Raw genomic sequence first — 18405 nt, 5'->3', positions numbered from 1 at the left:
TATTAGTGCCCATCCATGCCCATATGTGCTGCCTATCAGTACCCATCTGTGCCACCTATCAGTGCCACATATTAGTGCCCATCATCAATGCCACCTCATCAGTGCCACCTCATCAGTGCCACCTCATTGGCGCCACCTCATAGGTGCCTATCAGTGCCACCTTATCAGTGCCCGTCAGTGCAGCCCCATCAGTGATGGAGAAAATGTACTTATTTAAAAAGTTTTGTACATGAAACAAAACATATTTTTTTCAAAATTTTCGGTCTTTTATTTATTTGTTTAGCAGATAATAAAAATCCCAGGGGTGATCAAATACCACCAAAAGAAAGCTCTATTTGTGGGAACAAAATTATAAAAATGTAGTTTGGGTATAGTGTAGCATGACCGCGCAATTGTCATTCAAATTGCGACAGCGCTGAAAGCTGAAAATTGGTCTGGGCAGGAAGGTGTTTAAGTGCCCGGTATTGAAGTGATTAAAGTGAAATTTAGGTGGGGGGATGCTGTTTGTTAACAATCATTGCCCTTTTGCTTACATAGCCAGAAAGTCTCAACTATTTAAGTGAATGGGGCCAGTGATGTCAATGGTTGTTAAGGACTCAGAGGCACCCCCCAGTGTCCTTAGCAACCATTCACAGCATGAAGCTGTCATTTATAATATTAGTATTTCCATTATTATATATAATTTTCAAATCCTGCAGAACATGTAAATGTTTGGGCACTCATCCAAATGCCTGAACAGCAAATGTTTAGTCCAAACTTGTGTTCAGATCGAAACCTTAAAGGGGTTGTAAAGCTTCCCGTTTTTTTCCATTTTTTTCACCTTAAAGTGGTTGTAAACCCTTACAAACCACTTTGACCTACAGGTAAGCCTAGATTAAGGCTTACCTGTAGGTCCAAGAAATATCTCCCAAACCTATACGGTTTAGGAGATATTTGCCCGAAGACGGGCACCGCTATCTACGGCGCATGAGCCGTAGACAGCGGCGTGCAGGCGCACTGAGCGGGGCATCGTCGATGATGGCAATGCCACGAGTCTTGGCTCCCGTGCGCATGCACGGGAGTGACGTCATCGCTGCTCTGGCGAATCACAGCGCCGGAGCAGCGAGACCCACGGAGACCCACCAAGAAGATGGACGCTTGGAACTACAGGGGACAGTGGTGACATCACTGGCTCCTGTGTCAGGTAAGTGGCACATAATGGACTACTATGCGATGCATAGTAGTCCATTATGCTTTGCCTTTGCAGGGAATAAAAGAGGAAGTAACACCCATCAGGGTTTACTTCCTCTTTAATGCATCCTATGTTTGCAGGCCCCCCAGCCCCCCCCCCCCATTTACTTACCTGCACCCTCGAAAGTCCTGCGTTGTGAACGCACTGGCTTGTCGGCCCGGGCTTCTTGGCTCTTCATTGGATAGATTGATAGTAGCACAGCCATTGGCTTGCGCTGCTGTCAATCAACTCCAATGATGCGGGGGGCAGGGCCAAGTCCTGTAGTTGGCGGCTATGGACGCCGAATACAGGACTCTGGAGCGCTCCCACAAGGTAACCTCCTGGGAGAGCGCTTGCCAGAGGGGGTTATCAGAAATGGGGAGGAGCCGAGACAGCCGCCGAGTGACCCCAGAAGACAAGGATCGGCCACTCTGTGCAAAAGGAGCTGCACAGTGGAGGCAACTATGATATGTTTGTTATTTTTTTTAAAACAATGTGAAGCTTTAGCAACACTTTAAGCTCATCCCTACTGCAGATATTATTAATCCCAGTACAGTCCACATAATTCTCAGTTTATTATCTGCCTACAGAGAGGAGAGTCCTGTATAGATCAGGAAGAGGTGAGGAGGATTCTGGGAGGTCTGTAGTGCTAATTGTTACTTTCTCTATATATACAGGATTATAAAGTAGTGAAGAAAATTTCTGGTGATCCATTAACACCCAGCAGCCATCTTCACAGGACATCACCCATCACAGTGCCTCCACCTCACTGCCTGACAACAGAGGTAACCAGTGCCAAGAAGATTCTAGAAGTCTCCAAGAAGATCACTGAGCTGCTTACAGGAAAGGTGAGCGGTGCCGGGAATTCTGGGACATTATTCAGTAGCAGACAAGGGATGTGTCTGGATGGTGACTATATCATTGTGTGTGTCAGGTTCCTATAAGGTGTCAGGATGTCACTGTCTATTTCTCCATGGAGGAGTGGGAGTATTTAGAAGGACACAAGGATCTCTACAAGGACGTCATGATGGAGAATCAGCCGCCCCTCACATCACCGGGTAAGAGGAGACTTTATTGTAAAGGAGAGAGCAGTACAGAGGGTCCACCTAGATCCCCCATCATCTGATAAACACATAGAAACAATGTATTCAGTCAGTGTGTGTGTTTCCTACAGATGGATCCATTAATGGGAACCCACCAGAGGGATGTCCCCATTCTCTGTATTCCCAGAATTCCACACAGGAAGATTTCACCCTCCCTGACCATCATCAGGTAGGTGGGAATGATCACGTAGACCTAAAAATGTGTTCTATGCTATGAGAGGACATTCTTCTACATAATCTCTTGTTCTTTTTTTTACAAATCTCTACTCTTCTACAAATCTTCTTTGGGACTTAGAGGGAAGATCTGAAATACATTAAGCTTGAAATTGAAAAGGAAGAAAAAATGATTGTTAGTGGAGAACAGTCTATGGAGAACGTCTATCCTCCGTATTCCCAGGATTTCACTCAAGAAGATCCCAGCATCTCTCAGGTAACAAAGATTGGGAAATAGATCTTAAAAAGGAAGTAAATCCTGATGGGTTTTACTTTCTCTTTGTTTCACTGCAAAAGTAAAGCATAATGGGCTACTATGCACTGCATAGTAGCCCATTATGTGACACTTACCTGCGATGTCCCCGTCACTAGCAGCAAGCGTTGATTCTTTACCCCTCTTCATTCCGGGTCCGTGAACTCCAGCTCTCTGGCTGGAGTCTCGTGACGTGACACCCGCGCATGCGCGTGGGAGACACCAGTCACGGCATGACCCGAGCTAGAATCAGCACAGCGTGCCCTTTATAACTCTGGCGCATGCGCATTAGAAATCACTGTACGGCGATTTGTAAATATCTCTTAGCACTTGTACACACGGTCGGACATTCGGACGGAAAATGTCTGATCGGATCGTGTTGTTGGATAATCCGACCGTGTGTGGGCTCCATTGGACTGTTTCCATCGGAATATCCGACCAACAAAGTTTTAGAGCAGGGTTATAAAATTTTCCGATCGGACTTTGTCCAATTGTGTGTAGAGAATTCCGATCGGACAAAGTGCCACGCATGCTCAGATCAAATCCTAGACCAAAGCTATTGGCTACTAGCCTGAACGTAGTCCCATCGTAACGAAATAACGTCACCACGTTCTGAACGACAACTTTGTCCGACCGTGTGTATGCAACAGTTTCAGACAAAATCTGTCGGACAAAATCCAACGGATTTGGTTGTCAGAATGTCCGACCGTGTGTACAAGGGCGTATATTGTGTAGATCTAGGAGATATTTCAAGCACCTAAAGGTTAGCCTTAATCTAGGCTTACCTGTAGGTTAAAGTGGTCTATAAGGGTTTACAACCACTTTAAACTATGAGATAAAACTGTTAATAATAAATATATATAAGAATGTTATCAATCATATCATTTTGGGGTTTAGGATGAAGAACTGAAAGACATCAAAGTTGAGGTAAAAGAGGAAGAAGAAGAGAGGTTGGTGAGTGGACATCAGCAGTCTATGCAGGAGGGGGAGATGAATATGAAAAGTGAACAGGAGGAATCTTCACTTTATATTGATACAAGTAAGTAGAAATTACTAAATGCAGAAAAAGTTCACAATTTATTTTTCTTCTATGAATATTAAGTATGTATTTAAATAATTACAAGGAAACACAAAAAATGTGTCCATCTCGCTGTAATGCATGGCCATGCGATGATTGCTGCTCACCTAGGTGGGATTGGTTTGCTAATTGGTGTTGGCAGTCTGGAGAAGGACTCTAGCCCCCGGTCTGGGAATGTTTTTCTTGTTTCGTTTAAGCCTGTATTGGGGGTGGTCTCTATGTATATCCCACCTGAGTGATACTGTAAGCTGTATGTTTGAAATTCTGTTTGTTTTATTATTGTTGTCCATGTGCCTGTTATTTCTTCCGCATTAAATAAAAGAATTACAAAAAAAATAATTACAAGGAGGAGATACTGTACACCATATGAAAGGTCCATCTCCATTCCTCAATATAACGTCATGTTCCCAACAAATGAGGAGGAGATACTGTACACCATATGAAAGGTCCGACTCCATCTCCATTCCATAATGTAATGGTTTTCTAATTGAGTTGAAGACACTGTACAGAGGACCTCCTATATTATATTAACAGCCTCTTACAGTTACCTGTTGCATTGCATACACTTAATATTATGGGCCACCCTTTGGAGATGCCATATAGTTCTTGTATCTAGTAAATTGTCCATCACTATTGCATACCATATGAAAGGACCACCTCAGTCTTCAGTAAATCCAGTGTTTCTTGTTTCCAAGAAATTCGGTGGAGGAAGGCCCATCTCTGTTCTCACTCTAACAATGTCATTAAAGCAAACATCTACCAAGTGTGTTTTTTTGTGTATTTTACTTTATCTGATTTGTATTGATATTTTATGTTATGTTTCACCCAGTTCTATGCCAGAGCTCTGAGATACTGTAGAGTGTTAGACCAACATACTGTATATGACTTTCTGAAATAAAGGAATGAAGAATTCTAATAACATTTGACCATTGATTTCCTACAGGTGGACACTATGTCTCAAATAATATATCTTCACAATATAAAGCCACATCACAATGTTCTCCCAGAGTAAAACGCATTACACAAATAATACACCATAAAAGCTATCAAATGGAGAGATCATGGGATTTCTCTGATCCTGAGGAATGTTCTGATGATCCACATACTATTATTCTTGAATCCAACAGCACAGATACACCAAAAGATCCATCTAATCCCAAGGAATCTTCTTTAAACCATGAAGGATCTCACACAGGTAAGCTCTCCTTGTCACGTACAGCGTCTGGGAAATCTTTGAAAGAAACCAGAGAGCCTCCTATACAACAGAAAAGTTATAAGACTTACTCATGTACAGAGTGTGGGAAACATTTCCTTCAGAAAAGCAACTTAATCAGTCACCAGAGAGTTCACACAGGAGAACGTCCTTTCTCATGTTCTGACTGCGGTAAATGTTTTAGTGACAAAGGAAACCTTCTTAAACACCAGAAAATTCATACCGGGGAGCGTCCTTTCTCGTGTTCACACTGTGGGAAAGGTTTCATTCAGAAAGTAGGCCTTGTCAAACACCAGAAAACTCACAAGTGAGCATCCTTATACATGTTCAGAGTGTGGTAAAATGTTCATTCAGAAGGGAGACCTTCTTATTCACCACCAGAGAAGTCACATAAGTGAGCGGCCTCATTCGTGTTCATAGTGCGGGGTATCTTTCACTCAAAAGAGACAACTTGTTATCCACCAGGGAATTCACAAGAGTGAGCATCCTTTCTTATGTCCATAGTGCGGCAAATGTTTCAGTCAGAAAGGAAACCACCTTAATCACCAGAGAGGTCACACGGGAGAGCGTCCTTTCTCGTGTTCAGCGTGCGGGAAGTCATTCCATGAAAAAGGAAACCTTCTTAAACACGAGAGAATGTTCAGAGTGTGGGAAATCTTTTGTTCAGAAAGGAGAACTTAATAACCACCTGAGAATTCTCACCAGTGAGCGTCCTTATTCGTGCTCAGAATGTGGGAAAGGTTTCATTCAGAAAGAAAACCTTCTTAAACACCAAAGAATTCATACGGGTGAGTGTCCCTATGCATGTTCAGAGTGTGGGAAACGTTTTATTCAGAAGGAAAGACTTACTCAACACCTGAGAATACACGTGGATGAGCATCCCTATTCATGTCCAGAGTGTGGGAAGTATTTCAAAGACAAAAGAAACCATCTTAAACACCAGAAAATTCACACGGGTGAACGTCCTTTTTCATGCTCAGATTGTGGGAAAGCTTTCCCTCAGAGAGAAAAACTTCTTATACACCAGAGAATTCACAAGGGTGAGCGTCCTTATTTGTGTTCAGGGTGCGGAAAAAGCTTCACACAGAAAAGTGCTCTTGACCGGCATCAGAAAATTCACGTACACTACAAACCTTTTTTAAGTTCAGACGGAGAAATGGAGATGGGGCAAGAGTGACCACCAGAGAACGTGTGTGTCCTACCTTGTATTTAGAATGTGTAACATGTTTCGGTTAAAGAATATCACTTATTGTACAACAGAATATTCACAAAGCCTAATATTAATTTTATGGTCAATATGGTGTATTTGGGAGCATCGCAAAAGTATAATGGTGTTCTTCGGGTGTGATGTGATGGATGTAGGTCTGCAGGAAGTATAGTAATTTGGTCCTCTAAACATACAATGCTACCTGAGTCCCACGCACAGAGCACACACCATACTACTAAAATGGGTAAATACTACAATCCAATGGGCCAAACTTTTTATTGCACATTTTTTTTTTTTTTTTACTGAAAGAACTAGCTTTTCATTGGACCGACAAAAGAATAATTATTATTAAACTTTGTTTCTTTTACTACAACTTAATTGTAGGTTATATTATTGTGTTTTAGTTTCGTGTTTTGGGTTTCCAAAATAAAAAAGAAAGATCTACGCTTTACAATATTATTTTTTGGGTCTCTTTTTACAAATGACCACCATTTTAGATGATTGGTAATTGGAATGTGCTCAGTTCGTAGAGAGTCATCCATTGGTGTGGTGATTGGAATGTCCTCAGGTCATAGAGAGTCATCCATTAGTGTGGTGATTTGAATGTCCTCAGGTCATAGAGAGTCATCCATTGGTGTGGTAATTGGAATATGTATAGTTCATATAAAATCATACATTGGTGTGGTGATTGGAATTTCCTCAGGTCATAGAGAGTCATCCATTGGTATGATGATTGGAATGTTCTCAGTTTATAGAGTCTACCATTGGTGTTTTGTTAGTGAGATGGAGAGTCCAGAAAATCCAGTTCGATACGTGTGTCAGATAATATATTTTATGAATACATGGAACCACTGCAAATGCCATACAGAATATTTCCATTGGTGCCATCTTGGTTCTCCTCTTCATGGTCACAGTGATAAATTCCATAGTTTCACAGTCTTTATCTTCATCAGTGATACAGAACTCATCCCCTTCAGTTGCTTGGAGAGTACGTCAGTCATGTCTTCAGTGTATCCCCCTATATTAGTGGTAAGTAGAGGAGAACCCCCATACATTGGCAGTAAGTGGAGATCAGCTGCAATTTACATTGTTGGTGGGTGCCGAAGTGCCTCCTTACATTGGTGGTAAGTGGGAAAAATGTCCCATACATTGGTGGTCAGAATGTCCCTTACATTGGTGATCAGTGGGAGGAATGTTTCTTACATTGGTGGTCAGTGGGAGGAATGTCCCTTACATTGGTGATTAGTGGAATGAATGCTCCTTACATTGGTGGACAATTGAGAAGAATGCCCTTTTACATTGTTGGTCAGTGGGAAGAATACCCTTTACATTGACGATCAGTGGGAAGAATGCTTCTTACATTGGCGGTCAGTGGGCAGAATGTCCCTTACTTTGCTTAATTTGGTCAATTTGAAGAATGCCCCCCCCCCCCCAGCACTGTGATGATCCGGCCACCTGCTCTCCTCTCTTCACCTCTGCGAGCCCTGGGAGAAGCACTCACATACAACCCTGCATGCCGGAGGTGCTCGCCCATCCCCCCCCCCCCCCCCCCCGCTTCCCAAGCAGGCATAGTTTGCCAGCCCTCAATCCCCTCGCAAAATGTGAGCAGGCAAGTGGTATTTTTGAGTGCTAACATCAGGTTTACAACAAATGAGGAGAAGATACTGTATACCATATGAAAGGTCCATCTCCATTCCTTAACCACTCGTCGATATACGTTGGCAGAAGGGCTCGTACAGGAAAACTATTGTACCTGTACGTTGCCCTTTAAGAGGCAGCCAGCAGGCGCACACACCCCCGGCAAGCTCCGTGAGTCGGGTCGTGGGTCCTGCGGACTGAATCGCCGTAGGGATACCCGCTATCGCCTTGGAGAGGAAGAAAGGGGAGATGCTAATGTAAACAAGCATCTCACCGTTCTACCTAGTGACAGTGCCACTAATCTCTGCTCCCTGTGATCGGGAGCAGAGATCAGTGATGTGTCACACGTAGCTACGCCTCCCCACAGTTAGAAACACTCCCAAGGACACACTTAACCCCTACACTGCCCCCTAATGATTAACCCCTTCACTGCCAATGTCATTTACACAGGAATCCGTGCATTTGTATAGCATTGATTGCTGTATAAATGACAATGGTCCCAAAAATGTCCGATGTGTCTGCCATAATGTTGCAGCCACGATAAAAATTGCTGATCGTCGCCATTACTAGTAAAAAAAACAATTATTAATAAAAATGCCATAAAACTATCCCCTATTTTGTAAACGCTATAACTTTTGCGCAAACCAATCAATAAACGCTTATTACGATATTTTCTTTATTTTTTTAACCAAAAATATGTAGAAGAATATGTATCTGCATAAACTGAGGGAAAAAACTTTTTTTTATATATTTTTGGAGGATATTTATTATAGCAAAATGTAAAAAAATTAAAACATTTAATAATGCGTTATTTTCAAAATTGTCGCTCCTTTTTTGTTAGCGCAAAAAATAAAAACTGCAGTGGTGATCAAATACCACCAAAAGAAAGCTCTATTTGTGGGGAAAAAAAAGGATGTCAATTTTGTTTGGGAGCCATGTCGCATGACCGCGCAATTGTCAATTAAAGTGACGTACTGCCGAATCGCAAAAAGTGCTCTGGTCAGGAAGGGGGTCAATTTTTTCTGGGGCTGAAGTGGTTAATGTAATGGTTTTCTAATTGAGGAGTTGAAGACACTGTACAGATGACCTCCTATATTATATCAACAGCCTCTTACAGTTACCTGTAGCATTGCATACACATAATATTATGGGCCACCCTTTGGAGATGCCATGTGGTTCCTGTATCTAGTAAATTGTCCATCACTATTGCATACCATATGAAAGGACCACCTCAGTCTTCAGTAAATCCAGTGTTTCTTGTTTTGAAGAAATGCGGTGGAGGAAGGCCCATCACTCACTCTAACAATGCCTAGTGTGTTTTTTTTGTGTATTTTATCCTTTACCTGGTTTGTATTGATATTTTATGTTATGTTTGCACCCAGTTCCATGCCAGAGCTCTGAGCTACTGTAGCGTCTTAGACCAACATACTCTATATGACTTCTGAAATAAAGGAATGAAGAATTCTAATAACATTTGACCATTGATTTCCTACAGGTGGACACTATGTCTCGAATAATATATCTTCAGAATATAAAGCCACGTCACAATGTTCTCCTGGAGTAAAACGCATTACACAAATAATACATCATAAAACCTATCAAATGGAAAGATCATGGGATTTCTCTGATCCTGAGGAATCTTCTGATGATCCACATACTATTATTCTTGAATCTCACAGCACAGATACACCAACAGATCCATCTAATCCCGAGGAATCTTCTTTAAACCATGAAGGAGCTCACACAGGTAAGCTCTCCTTGTCACGTACAGTGTCTTGGAAATCTTTGAAAGAAACCGGAGAGCCTCCTATACAACAGAAAATTTATCAGGCTTATACATGTCCAGAGTGTGGGAAACACTTCCTTCAGAAAAGCAGCTTAATCAGTCACCAGAGAGTTCACACAGGAGAACGTCCTTTCTCATGTTCTGACTGCGGTAAATGTTTTAGTAACAAAGGAAACTTTCTTAAACACCAGAGAATTCATACCGGCGAGCGTCCCTTTTCATGTTCAGAGTGTGGCAAATGTTTTACTCAGAAGACAGATCTTGTTAATCACCAGAGAATTCATACCGGTGAGCGTCCTTTCTCATGTTCAGAGTGTGGGAAAGGTTTCATTCAGAAAGGAAGCCTTGTCAAACACCAGAGGACTCACACGGGTCAGCGTCCTTATTCCTGTACAGAGTGCAGTAAAAAATTCATTCAGAAGGGAGGCCTTGTTATTCACCAGAGAAGTCACACGGGTAAACGTCCCTATTGATGTTCAGAGTGCGGGAAATCTGTTGTTCAGAAAGGAGAACTTAACAACCACCTGAGAATTCACACCAGTGTGCATCCTTATTCATGGCCAGAATGTGGGAAAGGTTTCATTCAGAAAGAACACCTTCTTAAACACCAACGAATTCATATGGGTGAGCGTCCCTACGCATGTTCAGAGTGTCGGAAACGTTTTATTCAGAAGAAAAGACTTACTCAACACCTGAGAATACACACGGATGAGCATCCCTATTCATGTCCAGAGTGTGGGAAGTGTTTCAAAGACAAAGGAAACTTTCTTAAACACCAGAAAATTCCCACGGGTGAACGTCCTTTTTTAGTCTGTGGGAAAGCTTTCCTTCAGAGAGAAAAACTTCTTATACACCAGAGAAGACACACAGGTGAGCGTCCTTTCCCGTGTTCAGTGTGCTGGAAAAGTTTTATCCGGAAAGTAACTTCTTAGACACTAGAGAATTCACACGGGTGAGCGTGCTTATTCGTGTTCAGAATGCAGGAAAAGCTTCCCCCAGAAAAGTGCCCTTGACCGACATCAGAAAATTTACGTAGACTAACAACCTTTTTTAAGTTCAGACGGAGAAATGGAGATTGGGGCAAGAGTGACCACCAGAGAACGTGTGTCCTACCTTGTATTTAGAATGTGTTTCGGTTAAAGAACATCACTTATTGTACACCAGAATATTCACAAAGCCTAATATTCTTTTTATGGTCAAATTGGTGTATTTGGGAGCATTGCAAAAGTATAATGGTGTTCTTCGGGTGTGATGTGATGGATGTAGGTCTGCAGGAAGTATAGTAATATGGTCCTCTAAACATGCAATGCTACCTGGGTCCCACACTCAGAGCCCACAACATAACACTAAAATGGGCAAATACGGCAATCCAATGGGCCAAACTTTTTATTGGACTCTGCACATCTTTTTTGTTTTACTGAAAGAACTAGCTTTTCATTGGACCAACTAAAGAATAATTATTATTAAACTTTGTTTCTTTTACTGCAACTTAATTGTGGGTTATATTATTGTGTTTTAGTCTCGTATTTTGGTTTTCCAAAATAAAAAAGAAAGATCTACGCTTTACAATATTATTTTTTGGGTCCCTTTTTACAAATGACCACCATTTTAGATGATTGATAATGGAAATGTGTTCAGTTCATATAGAGTCATCCATTGTTGTGGTTATTTGAATGTCATCAGGTCATAGAGAGTCATCCATTGGTGTGATGATTGCAATGTGCTCAGTTCACAGAGAGTCATCCATTGGAACGATGATTGGAATGTGCTCAGTTTATAGAGTCTTCCATTGGTGTTTTGTTAGTGAGATGGAGAGTCCAGAAAGTCCAGTTTCAATATGCGTGTCAGATGATATATTTTATGAATACATAGAACCACTGCAAATGCCATACAGAATATTCCCATTGCTGTCACCTTGGTTCTCCTCTTCATGGTCACAGTGATAAATTTCATAGTTTCACAGTCATTATCTTCATCGGTGATACAGAACTCATCCCCTTCAGTTTCTTGAAGAATATGTCAGTCATCTCTTCAGTGTATCCCCCTATATTAGTGTGAGTAGAGGAGAACCAGCATACATTGGCAGTGAGTGGAGATCAGCCCCCGTTTACATTGTTGGTGGGTGCAGAAGTGCCTCCTTACATTGGTGGTAAGTGGGAAAAATGTCCCCTACATTTGTGGTCAGAATGTCCCTTACATTGGTTATCAGTGGGAGGAATGATTCTTACATTGGTGGTCAGTGGGAGGAATGTCCCTTACATTGGTGGACAATTGAGAAGAATGCCCCTTACATTGTTGGTCAGTGGGAAGAATACCCTTTACATTGACGATCAGTGGGAAGAATGCTTCTTACATTGGTGGTCAGTGGGAAGAATGACCCTTACATTGGTTCGTCAGTGAGAAGAATTTTCCTTACAGTGGTGGTCAGTGGGCAGAATGTCCCTTACTTTCGTGGTCAATTTGAAGAATGCCCCCCCCCGCGCTCTGATGATCCAGCCACCTGCTCTCCTCTCTTCCCCTCTGCTAGCCCTGGGAGAAGGACTCCCATACAACCCTGCACTCCCCAGGACACACTTAACCCCTACACTGCCCCCTAGTAGTTAACCTCGTCAGTTTCATTTACACAGGAATCAGTGCTTTTGTATAGCACTGATTGCTGTATAAATGACAATGGTCCCAAATATGTGTCAACATTGCACGATGTGTCCGCCATAATGTCGCAGTCACGATAAAAATTACTGGTAAAAAAACATTATCAATAAAAATGCCATAAACCATCCCCCATTTTGTAAACGCTATAACTTTTGTGCCAACCAGTCAATAAATGCTTATTGCGATTATTATTTTTTTTTACTAACAATATGTATAAGAATACGTATCGGCCTAAACTGAGGAAGAATATTTTTTTATATATATTTTTGGGGGATATTTATTATAGCAGAATGTAAAAAAAATGTTTTTTTTTTCAAAATTGTTACTTTTTTTGTTTATAGCGCAAAAAATAAAAACCGTAGAGGTGATCAAATACCACCAAAAGAAAGTTCTATTTGTGGGGAAAAAAGGACGTCGATTTTGTTTGGGAGCCACGTCGCATGACCGAGCAATTGTCAGTTAAAGCGACGCAGTGCCGAAATCACAAAAAGTGCTCTGGTCAGGAAGGGGGTACATTTTTCCGGGGCTGAAGTGGTTAATGTAATGGTTTTCTAATTGAGGAGCTGAAGACACTGTACTGCTGACCTCCTATATTATATCAAAAGCCTCTTAGGCCGCGTACACACGGGCGGACTGTCTGCCGAAACTAAGTTCGTCAAACAGTCCGCTCAAACTTTTGAATGAACGAACTTGCCCACACACGGCACTTTTTGAGCGGACTAAGTTCGTCGTACTAAGTCCGCGCAACTTTTGAAATGAACGGACTCGCCCACACACGAGGAGGACAGTCCGCTCATTTCGAGCGCGTGTCAAGGTAGGTGGGGCCCGCGACGGAGACGTCGCGGGCTCCGCCGCCTGGAATGGACTTAAAGGGGAACTCCAACGCCGAAAAAAATCGGCGTGGGGGTTCCCCCAAAGTCCACAACAGACCCTTGTCCGAGCACGCTACCCGGCCGGCCAGGAAAGGGGGGCGAGCGCGCCCCCCCTTCTGAGCCATACCAGGCCGCGTGCCCTCAACATGGGGGGTGCCTTGGGGAAGGGGGGGCCGCGCGGCCCCCCCACCCCAAAGCACCTTGTCCCCATGTTGATGAGGACAAGGGCCTCTTCCAGACAACCCTGGCCGTTGGTTGTCGGGGTCTGCGGGCGGGGGGCTTATCGGAATCCGGGAGCCCCCTTTAATAAGGGGGGACCCGGATACCGGCCCCCCACCCTATGTGAATGAGTATGGGGTACAATGTACCCCTACCCATTCACCTGTAAAATAAAAGTACCCAAAAAAAAACACAACACACGAGATAAAATATTTTATTGCACAGCTCCGGGGGTCTTCCGTCTTCGGGGGTCTTCTCGCCGGACTCCTCCGCTATCTTCTTGTAGCTCTTTTGCTAGCGGAGGAGTCCGGCTTTCTTCCTCCCGCCGCCGGCCTCTTCTCCCGACTTCGGGGGGCTTGTCCCCCTCTTCGGTTCTTCTGCCGGGCCACCGCGCCTTCTTATAGCTCTTTTGCAGGCGGTGGCCCGGTCTTCTGTCGCCGCTGTCGCCGTCGCCTTCCGTTCTTCTTCTTCTTCTTCTCCAGGAGATGTTGACACGTCGCTCTCTCCGGCCGGAATGCCAGAGCCGCGCTGCGCGGCCACTTATATAGTGACAATGGGGCGGTGTCACATGGTATATGTCACATGGGTTGGTCACATGGTGACCCCGCCCCCTTACGATGTCATAGTCCCCATGTGACATCAACCCATGTGACCAACCCATGTGACATATACCATGTGACACCGCCCCATTGTCACTATATAAGTGGCCGCGCAGCGCGGCTCTGGCATTCCGGCCGGAGAGAGCGACGTGTCAACATCTCCTGGAGAAGAAGAAGAAGAAGAAGAAGAAGAAGAAGAAGAACGGAAGGCGACAGCGGCGACAGAAGACCGGGCCACCGCCTGCAAAAGAGCTATAAGAAGGCGCAGTGGCCCGGCAGAAGAACCGAAGAGGGGGACAAGACCCCCGAAGTCGGGAGAAGAGGCCGGCGGCGGGGAGGAAGAAAGCCGGACTCCTCCGCTAGCAAAAGAGCTACAAGAAGATAGCGGAGGAGTCCAGCGAGAAGACCCCCGAAGACGGAAGACCCCCGGAGCTGTGCAATAAAATATTTTATCTCGTGTGTTGTGTTTTTTTTTGGGTACTTTTATTTTACAGGTGAATGGGTAGGGGTACATTGTACCCCATACTGATTCACATAGGGTGGGGGGCCGGTATCCGGGGGCCCCCTTATTAAAGGGGGCTCCCGGATTCCGATAAGCCCCCCGCCCGCAGACCCCGACAACCAACGGCCAGGGTTGTCAGGAAGAGGCCCTTGTCCTCATCAACATGGGGACAAGGTGCTTTGGGGTGGGGGGGCTGTGCGGCCCCCCCTTCCCCAAGGCACCCCCCATGTTGAGGGCACGCGGCCTGGTACGGCTCAGAAGGGGGGGCGCGCTCGCCCCCCTTTCCTGGCCGGCCGGGTAGCGTGCTCGGACAAGGGTCTGTTGTGGACTTTGGGGGAACCCCCACGCCGATTTTTTTCGGCGTTGGAGTTCCCCTGTAAGTCCATTCCAGGCGGCGGAGCCCGCGACGTCTCCTTCGTGGGCCCCGCCTACCTGGAGACGCGCTCGAAATGAGCGGACTTTTCTCCGGGCGGGAACAGTCCGCTCATTTCGAAAGTACAGCGGACTGGCCCACACACGGGCGGACTGTCCGCTGAAACCAAGTTTCAGCGAACAGTTTTACAGAAATTCCGTAAGACTTTGTTCGTCAAACAGTCCGCTGAAGCCCACACACGAGCGGACTGTCCGCTGAAACACTGTTCAGCGGACAAAGTTGGGCGAACAGTCCGCCCGTGTGTACGCGGCCTTACAGTTACCTGTAGCATTGCATACACTTAATATTATGGGCCACCCTTTGGAGATGCCATATGGTCCCTGTATCTAGTAAATTGTCCATCACTATTGCATAGCATATGAAAGGACCACCTCAGTCTTCAGTAAATCCAGTTTTACTTGTTTTAAAGAAATACGGTGGAGGAAGGCCCTTTGCTGTTCTCACTCTAACAATACCTAGTGTGTTTTTTTGTGTATTTTATCCTTTATCTGGTTTGTATTGATATTTTTTTTTATATTTGTATTGATATTTTATGTTATGTTTGCACCCAGTTCCATGCCAGAGCTCTGAGATAATGTAGAGTGTTAGACCAACATACTGTATATGACTTCTGAAATAAAGGAATGAAGAATTCTAATAACATTTGACCATTAATTTCCTACAGGTGGACACTATGTCTCGAATAATATAGCTTCAGAATATAAAGCCACGGCACAATGTTCTCCTGGAGTAAAGCGCATTACACAAATAATACATCATAAAACCTATCAAATGGAGAGATCATGGGATTTCTCTGATCCTGAGTAATCTTCTGATGATCCACATACTATTATTCTTGAATCTCACAGCACAGATACACCAACAGATCCATCTAATCCCAAGGAATCTTCTTTAAACCATGAAGGATCTCACACAGGTAAGCTCTCCTTGTCACGTATAGCGTCTGGGAAATCTTTGAAAGAAACCAGAGAGCCTCCTATACAACAGAAAAGTTATAAGACTTACTCATGTCCAGAGTGTGGGAAACGTTTCCATCAGAAAAGCAACTTTATCAGTCACCAGAGAGTTCACACAGGAGAACGTCCTTTCTCATGTTCTGACTGCGGTAAATGTTTTAGTGACAAAGGAAACTTTCTTAAACATCAGAGAATTCATACCGGTGAGCGTCCCTTTTCATGTTCAGAGTGTGGGAAATGTTTTACTCAGAATGTAGAACTTGTTAATCACCAGAGAATTCATACTGGTGAGCGTCCTTTCTCATGTTCAGACTGTGGGAAAGGTTTCATTCAGAAAGTAAGCCTTGTCAAACACCAGAGGACTCACACAGGTCAGCGTCCTTATTCCTGTTCAGAGTGCTGTAAAACATTCATTCAGAAAGGGGACCTTGTTATTCACCAGAGAAGTCACACAGGGGAGCAGCCTTATCCGTGTTCAGAGTGCGGGAAATCTTTCACTCAGAAAAGACAACTTGTTATCCACCAGAGAATTCACAAGAACGAGCGTCCTTTCTCATGTCCAGAGTGCAGCAAATGTTTCAGTCAGAAAGGAAATCTTCTTAATCACCAGAGAAGTCACACGGGAGAGCATCCTTTCTCGTGTTCAGAGTGCGGGAAGTCGTTCCATGAAAAAGGAAATCTTCTTAAACACCAGAGAATTCACACGGGTAAACGCCCCTATTCATGTTCAGAGTGTGGGAAATCTTTTGCTCAGAAAGGAGAACTTAATAACCACCTGAGAATTCACACTGGTGAGCGTCCTTTTTCATGCTCAGAATGTGGGAAAGGTTTCATTCAGAAAGAACACCTTCTTAAACACCAAAGAATTCATACGGGTGAGCATCCCTACGCATGTTCAGAGTGTAGGAAACATTTTATTCAGAAGGAAAGACTTACTCAACACCTGAGAATACACACGGGTGAGCATCCCTATTCATGTCCAGAGTGTGGGAAGTGTTTCAAAGACAAAGGAAACCTTCTTAAACACCAGAAAATTCACACGGGTGAACGTCCTTTTTCATGCTCAGAGTGTAGGAAAGCCTTCCCTCAGAGAGAAAAACTTCTTAGACACCAGAGAATTCACACGGGTGAACGTCCTTATTCGTGTTCAGAGTGCAGGAAAAGCTTCACCCAGAAAAGTGCTCTTGACCGACATCAGAAAATTCACATAGACTAACAACCTTTATTAAGTTCAGACGGAGAAATGGAGATTTGGGCAAGAGTGACCACCAGAGAACGTGTGTGTCCTACCTTGTATTTAGAATGTGTAACATGTTTTGGTTAAAGAATATCACTTATTGTACACCAGAATATTCACAAAGCCTAATATTCTTTTTATGGTCAAATTGGTGTATTTGGGAGCATTGCAAAAGTATAATGGTGTTCTTCGGGTGTGATGTGATGGATGTAAGTCTGCAGGAAGTATAGTAATTTGGTCATCTAAACATACAATGCTACCTGGGTCCCACACTCAGGGACCGCACCATACTACTAAAATGGGCAAATCCAATGGGCCAAACTTTTTATTGGACATCTTTTTTGTTTTACTGAAAGAACTAGCTTTTCATTGGACCGACTTGGTTTTTACAAAATAAAAAAGAAAGATCTACTCTTTACCATATTCTTTTTTGGGTCCCTTTTTACAAATGACCACAATTTTAGATGATTGGTAATGGGAATGTGCTCAGTTCACAGAGAGTCACCCATTGGTGTGGTGATTGGAATGTCCTCAGTTCATAGAGAGTCTTCCATTGGTGTGGTGATTGGAATGTCCTCAGTTCATAGAGAGTCTTCCATTGGTGTGGTGATCGGAGTGGGCCCAGTTTATAGAGAGTCTTCCATTGGTGCCTTGTTAGTGAGATGGAGAGTCCAGAAAGTCTAGTTCGACACGTGTCAGATAATATATATTTTATGAATACATGGAACCACTGCAACAGAATATTCCCATTGCTGCCATCTTGGGTCTCCTCTTCATGGTCACAGTGATAAATTGCATAGTTTCACAGTCATTATCTTCATCAGTGATACAGAACTCATCCCCTTTAATTGCTTGGAGAGTACGCCCATTATGTCTTCAGTGTATCCCCCCTCTATTAATGGTAATTAGAAGAGAACCCCCATACATTGGCAGTAAGTGGAGATCAGCACCCGTTTACATTGTTGGTAGGTGCAGAAGTGCCTCCTTACATTGGTGGTAAGTGGGAAAAATGTCCCCTACATTGGTGGTCAGAATGTCCCTTACATTGGTGATCAGTGGGCAGAATATTCCTTACATTGGTGATCAGTGGGAAGAATACCCCTTACATTGGTGATCAGTGGGAAGAATGCTTCTTACATTGTTGGTCAGTGGGAAGAATGCTCCTTACATTGTTGATCAGTGGGAAGAATGTCCCTTACTTTGGTGGTCAATTTGAATAATGCCCCCCCCCCAT

The 18405-nt window shown here is 43.7% G+C and overlaps 1 protein-coding gene across 1 annotated transcript in view; it reads left to right on the top strand.

Moving 5' to 3' along the window:
- The window catches only part of LOC143955196 (uncharacterized), a 44054-nt gene extending 26465 nt beyond the window's left edge, over nucleotides 1–17589 (top strand). Inside the window, 11 exon segments of the mRNA XM_077465285.1 lie at nucleotides 1888–2058; nucleotides 2145–2268; nucleotides 2385–2482; nucleotides 2609–2743; nucleotides 3677–3818; nucleotides 4801–5374; nucleotides 5376–5705; nucleotides 5707–6243; nucleotides 7057–7265; nucleotides 9411–10148; nucleotides 16045–17589. Of these exon segments, the coding sequence (XP_077321411.1) occupies nucleotides 1888–2058; nucleotides 2145–2268; nucleotides 2385–2482; nucleotides 2609–2743; nucleotides 3677–3818; nucleotides 4801–5374; nucleotides 5376–5705; nucleotides 5707–6243; nucleotides 7057–7265; nucleotides 9411–10148; nucleotides 16045–17150 (4164 nt within the window). The 3' untranslated portion in view covers nucleotides 17151–17589.
- The last annotated feature ends 816 nt before the right edge of the window (nucleotides 17590–18405 follow it).

This window comes from Lithobates pipiens, unplaced genomic scaffold, assembly GCF_037356315.1.
Source record: "Lithobates pipiens isolate NorthernLeopardFrog02 unplaced genomic scaffold, aLitPip1_a1.2 Scaffold_35, whole genome shotgun sequence".
NCBI classification, from domain to species: Eukaryota; Metazoa; Chordata; class Amphibia; order Anura; family Ranidae; genus Lithobates; species Lithobates pipiens.
The sequence above is the reverse complement of the archived record's forward strand: the minus strand, read 5'-3'. Positions and strand labels throughout refer to the sequence as shown.